General features: G+C 34.8%; 1 protein-coding gene across 1 annotated transcript in view; it reads left to right on the forward strand.

Moving 5' to 3' along the window:
* WDR27 (WD repeat domain 27) overlaps positions 1 to 5,582 on the forward strand; it is a 118,983-nt gene extending 113,401 nt beyond the window's left edge. Inside the window, exon 30 of the mRNA XM_014950497.1 lies at positions 5,468 to 5,582. Coding sequence (XP_014805983.1) covers positions 5,468 to 5,515 — 48 coding nt within the window. The 3' untranslated portion in view covers positions 5,516 to 5,582. The remainder of the gene's footprint in view (positions 1 to 5,467) is intronic.
* The last annotated feature ends 556 nt before the right edge of the window (positions 5,583 to 6,138 follow it).

The raw sequence follows: 6,138 nt of genomic DNA on the forward strand, positions 1-6,138 counted from the left end.
AAACTTGCTGTATCAATGTGACTCCAAGTTGATTATTCATATAAATGAACCAGATATTTTTTTACATTTGAAAGTGATGAAAAACAGCTTTCACTTTTACCATTCGTTCTTTAGACCTGTCTCTGCTGCTCTGACTGGTCATGCTTATTCTTCCCCAGTTCCTACCACTAGTAGGAAGTCCCTACCACTTCCGTCAGCAAGGACTGTTGCCAGTGCCAGCAGTACCACTTGCTGGTGCACCTTCTGTGCCCAGTGCCACCAACTGCGGTACAGTAGGACTGGCTGTGTGTGCCAGTGCCAGTCTGTGGGGTGAGTGGGACACTGTGCTGCAGGATGGGATCTCGCCATCCAGCTGTAGGGTCAGTGCTTCTCAGTTACAACTGCAGATCAATTTGGTGAGTGTCTTCTTAAATCATTCTTTTAGAAGGACAGAAATAGAACAATTCAGTTTGTATTGGGCTCTGGAATAGCACTTCTTAGTTCTATAAAAGTCTAGTTTGGTTTTGAATAGCTTTTTTAGATACTGATTTTGGTATGTAAGTTAAAAATTAAGGGAAGTAAGGGAAAAAACAATAGGTATCTATTTATTTATTTATTTTATTTGAGCATTGTTTACTGTTTATTACTGCATAACACAACAACTGTGGTGGTTGGGAAGCAGTTCCATATGACCAGTTTCAAAACATGCTAATTCAATAGACCAGAAGGCTGCAGAAGATTACTTTAAATCCCGAAGTTACTGTTTGTGCTGTTTGATAGGTGTGTAATGAACTAACATTTTCTTTGAAAAGCATATATTTCTTAAGTTAGATTTTGCTGTATTGGAGCACAGGCAATGGCAAGTCTCTGGAACAAGTGAAATAGGAGTCCAGAAAATGCTAAAAAGATGTTCTTGAACTAAAATCTATTATGTAAAAAGGCCACTAGGACATTCAAAAGCAGATGTAAAAAACTGTAAGTTAAATGAGAAAATGTGTGTATTTACCTGACTTGACTTGTTTTCATTTTACCTTTCAAGTACATGGTGAAATGCAGAAAATTCCATAGTGGTCAGTCAGCAGTTGCAGGCTGTTGTGGAAAAGCTGGAGTTGCAATTAGTGCTTCAACAACACTTAGGTTATTTACACATAAATATTTCTCCAGTCTCATATGCAAGTATTACTAAATAATAACTCAGTATGTTATACTTTCTTTTCTGCTTTGATCACTTTTTTTCTATGATATCAATATATGCCACATAAGAAAATAAAGGAAACAATAAGATTAACTATCTAGCTAAACCATATAAAGATGCTTCCCTGAACAGCAATTGCTACTTTGAAAATATGTTTTGTGGCACCTTTCCTATAAATTGTATATAGCAGTGTGACCTGAAGAATTGAGGGTTGACTTTATAGAGATATACTGGTCCACATTGCTTGCTTCTGGCAGTTTTGGTTCTACATGTGCTTCACTATTTTCAAAGAATAGTTTGAATAGTGAGAATAAAAATAGTAAATCTCTAAAAACTGCATTCCCATCCGGTCTACTAACATATGGATTTTTTTGGCAAGATGATAACTTTTTGCTGTGCAGCTAGTGGAACTTTTCAAGATTTTTCTCTCTATTTGCATATTATGCATATTTATGTCTTTATATTAATTGAAATAATGCAAAATCATATGATGTGTCTGTAATGTGAAGCTAGCTGGAATTGCTTTGATTCTTATTATTTCCTGAAGTACAGTATATCTTGACACTTACACCATATACATATATGTGTTGTGTGAAATATTAAAATAAAATATTTGTTACATGCCTTTCTATTCAAAGCCAACTGTTTGTGTTTGTGGCTTAAAAAACTCCAGGTCTCTAATTTACAGCACATTTTTTTTATGTGGCATCACTACAGAATCATATTTCCCACCCCCAAAGATAATTCTAAAAGAAATATTTACTGTGTTGCTATAAAAGGAAATTCAGGAGGCAATGTCTTTAAATTCATTCTTTCAGTTAACTGACAGCCTTCCAACACTGCATGTCACTTTTAACTTTATTGCAGTAAACTTTTAAGTCTTTTGTAGTCCATCAAGTGGAAGAGAACTGTGTTCAAGAGCTCATTCTCACCCCATTCTGGGATCAGAAGTTATAGCTTCTGTAAAAAGCTCTAAAATGCACCAAACTTGCACTTTCTTCTCTGCCCTACTTGAAGGTCTTTTCTTTATTATTCATATATTCATTGACATGAAAAATAGTCCATGCTCTCATATGCCTTCTAATATTCCATAGTGTTCTAGTGTTCATCCCATAGGAAACCTTTACATGGGTTTCAAATTATTCACAGAACAGATGCCAGAGTTTGACTATGTAATAGTAAGATAGAATTTTTTTAATTGTATTTTAAGTAGTGTATTGACTTAACTACTATAGAGATTTCAAATATAATTTAAAACACAGTTCTGGAGTAGCATATTTGGGAGCTGTGGGGTTTGAATAAAGTTGCAAACTTGCACTTTTTGGAAATGAAATATTGGTATAAGTTAAACATATTTTTTTTCTTTAAATTCTTACTCAAATTTCTGTGGATTCTAAATATAGCTGAGTACATTTTTTCTTGATCAATTTTGACAGATCTTAAGTGTAAAAATCCAGGAATTTCAAGGGTCCTACAGGTTAGATTTTTTGTAGCTCTTTTGATCTATATTGATACAGATTGCCATGGACTTCATCCTGTTATTGTATTACTAATGCACTATTAACTAAAATTTCTATATTGTCTGAAATGTAACACAGAGCAAAACTGCTGTTATGAGTGTTCTGAATTTATCTTCAGTGACTTCTGAAACAAGTATGCCACTTTTACAAGTGAAAATGTTTTTTTTAGCAATCATCAGGTAAAGAAATTTATTTTAAAATCTGAAGGCTAAACTGGACTCCCTGTGAGCGTGTATTAGCAATTTAGCTTGGATCAGAAATGTGCTTTTGAACCAAATCTTCAATTGGTCCCTCTTATCCAACTTTGCTTCTCATTACTGTACACTCATTAAGGACGTGAATTAGATTTATCTGTGATCAAGTCAAACCAAAAGATGGACTCCTGGGATGCATGCAGTGTGCTAACACTTTCAGTCCACAGGACCAGAGTAGAGCTAGTCTACGTAAAACCCACGTAAGGTCTAAAAATCACGCAAGGGAATCCCAGTCTGAGAAGGACGAAAATCTCTACCATCAACATTGCACTCCTCCCAGGGAAGAGCTCAGGATCTCCCAGGGAAGAGCTCAGGATGCTAGTGACCCTGTCAAAAACTATTTTTGATGCAACTTTTCTGTAATAATTCGGTAATTTTTGGATTTTGAGTGTCATTTTAACTGGCTAATAATTGTTATATTTTAACAAGGCTTTTAAAACATTGGTTGGACTAAGAAAAACACTGTTGGCTGTGTATATAGGGTATATTCCTTTTGTCCATGGCAAGATATTGAGTGTAACGCTTCTCAGGAGAATGATGCAATCAAAGGGCAGACTCTTTGTCTAATGCCAAGGAAAGTAGGTTGAAAGAGCAGGAGAAAGGGGAAAGGAAGGAGGAGGACTTGTAATCAGTGGTTTAGACCACATGACCAACAAGAAATCTAGAAATCTGAAAGCCAGAAGGTGGGAATTTTTAGTTCAGCCAACCTTTCAATGATTCTGTGGTTTGGTGTTGTCAAAAGGGTGGATGATGGTTAGATGGAGTAGAAAGGTCATTTTTAATGGATAATAAAATCAGAAGGACTCTAGAAGCAGAATGTAACAGTAGTGTACATTTAATTTACATTTAGCAGGTGGAAACCAAGCAATGTTCCAGTACAAAAGGGATTGACAAAACATTGCGGTTTTGAGGTTCAGGTTGGACATTAGAGAAAAAAACAAAAGGCACTAGGAAGGCACTGGAACACTGGAACAAATTGTGAAATTTCCTTGTAGTTTTTCAAGATTTTGCCAGACAAAGCCATAACTAAGCTCGCCTAATGTTTTCAGTGGTAGCACCTAAAGCAGAAAGATGGACCAGATGACCTCCTTGGGTCTTGTAAAAATTCAGTTTGTTTACAATTATTTTATTTTCAATTTAAAACTAAACAAGGTTTCTATACTACCTCCTGTAATAATGTATCTTCAGTTGGAATAGAATCCATCTCTGATTTCTCAGGTTAGGTCTGTTCTTTTTTAATAAGATGAAATATTAACAAAAACATTTTCTTTTATTCTGACTAGATAATTGACTACGAAACCTTTGCAAGAATACATTATTTAGATATTTTATATATATATATCTCATCTTTCTAATAATAAGTTACAGAAGTAGATAAGGAGCTAGTCGAAGTCTTTGGAAAGATGTAATAGTCTTGGATATCTGTAAAAATACAGTTGGAGGAATTGGATTGGAGAGCTCTGGGTAGTCTATACTTTAAGATTATGTAAATGAGAGTGAGAAAGAAGAAAATAAGAGAAAAAATTCACTGTCTTGGGAGATAACAGTTGTGAGAGATTACAAGAATCCTCCAGTGTTGAAGGAGGGAATACAAAGCCAAGAAGATAATTTACTGACCACAAAGCCACTTTATCCAAAGGAAGATAACAAATGAGTAAACACGTCAAACAAAGAACAGAACAAGAAAAATAAGGATGAGAAAAGCAAACCAGATGAAGAACATGAGATATGGTTAGAGCATGAGATACATTTTTAGTTCCAGCTCTTCAGATTTTTGTCACTGGTATGAATAGCTGTAAATCCTAATATGGAAGGAGTAAAATCTTGAATAAAAGATGCCATTTGTAGATCATCACTTTCTGAGCTACAGCAGGATTTCAAGTGCTTGTTTGTAGAAGTAATTGCAGAAAATACTGTTTGCTTTTATTCTATAATTAAGATTTTGTGAGACTGGTAAAAGAAAGCCAATGTAGTTGAAGGCTCTTTATGCAAGTCTTTGAGGCTTGCTGGTTCCTAAAGGTATGTGGCCTTTTTCAACATACTGCCTTACAAAGAAAATTCTTATACTACATTTAACACCAGTAAAAATCAGAAGACTGCATTTGTTGGTATGCCTGATTCAATTCATAGTATTTTCCATCTTCATTTATTCCAGCTCTTTCTTATTTCTTCCATGCTCCCTTCTTGAATCATTCATAGTCAAGTCTGTTTGACTTTCTATGTGGTTTAAACATATGTTTTGGTTTTACAGACCGTTCATGTGTTAGCGTATGTTGACACAAATTTAAAAATAGTTGGAAAAGAAAAATCTAAGTAAAATGGAATTTTCAGATTAGTTTGGTTGAGAAAAGTCTATAGGTTAAGTTTTTCCTTTTTTAAAATGAATCCTGGACCTCTTAATGTAGAAGTAATTTAAATATCTTCTTAATGATCTTCATTTAGTTTGTTGTCCTAAAGCAAACTTCACTCACTGGAAAGATCTTTATTAAAGTCATATGTTCTTCTCTTTTGAACTGCAGCTCACCACAGCCACCTTGGATGGCAAACTCCAATTGTTTCTACCCTGATATTTCCCAGCCTGTGGAGCTTTGGCCCTGGTGCTCTGAAAAATAACGGCTTGCTGAGAGAAAGGAGACTGGTATCTGGCCATAGGCAAGCAGCATAATATTCCCTTTTAAACTACAGTTTTCTTCTGCCTTTGTTTTCTGCAAGTTTCTCAAGCTGTTTTCACAGTTCTTCTATTGTAAAATCTGTTACATTTATTGAAAAAATAAGGGCAAAATATCAACAAAAGAGAGTAACCATTCATTCTGACTTCATTCTAGCAAATCACCACAGAAGTGGTTTTCATAGAACTTCCAGGTGCTTATAGATGTGTGCTCTGTAGTGCTTTGCTAGAGTGCGACCTCTTTCCTTTAGATTGAAAATGCAGTTAAAATGGCAATTGTTCCATTTTTAAAGCTAGATCTGCCAAATATTTAAATTAATCTGAAAGGGAGGCATTTCTTTCTGAAATGCCACAAGAGTCCTTCTGTTATACTTATTTGGGGTTACTGGAATGAGCATAGATGTTGTTTAAAGGCAGAATTTTACTGGTTTACCCTTTATACTATATTCTGTAAATTTCTTAGGGCATATGTGAAAAACATCCTCTCTTTTAAAATATTACTTTATTGCTATAGTCTGATAT

This window comes from Calidris pugnax, unplaced genomic scaffold (genome assembly GCF_001431845.1).
Source record: "Calidris pugnax isolate Ruff unplaced genomic scaffold, ASM143184v1 scaffold24, whole genome shotgun sequence".
Classification (NCBI taxonomy): domain Eukaryota; kingdom Metazoa; phylum Chordata; class Aves; order Charadriiformes; family Scolopacidae; genus Calidris; species Calidris pugnax.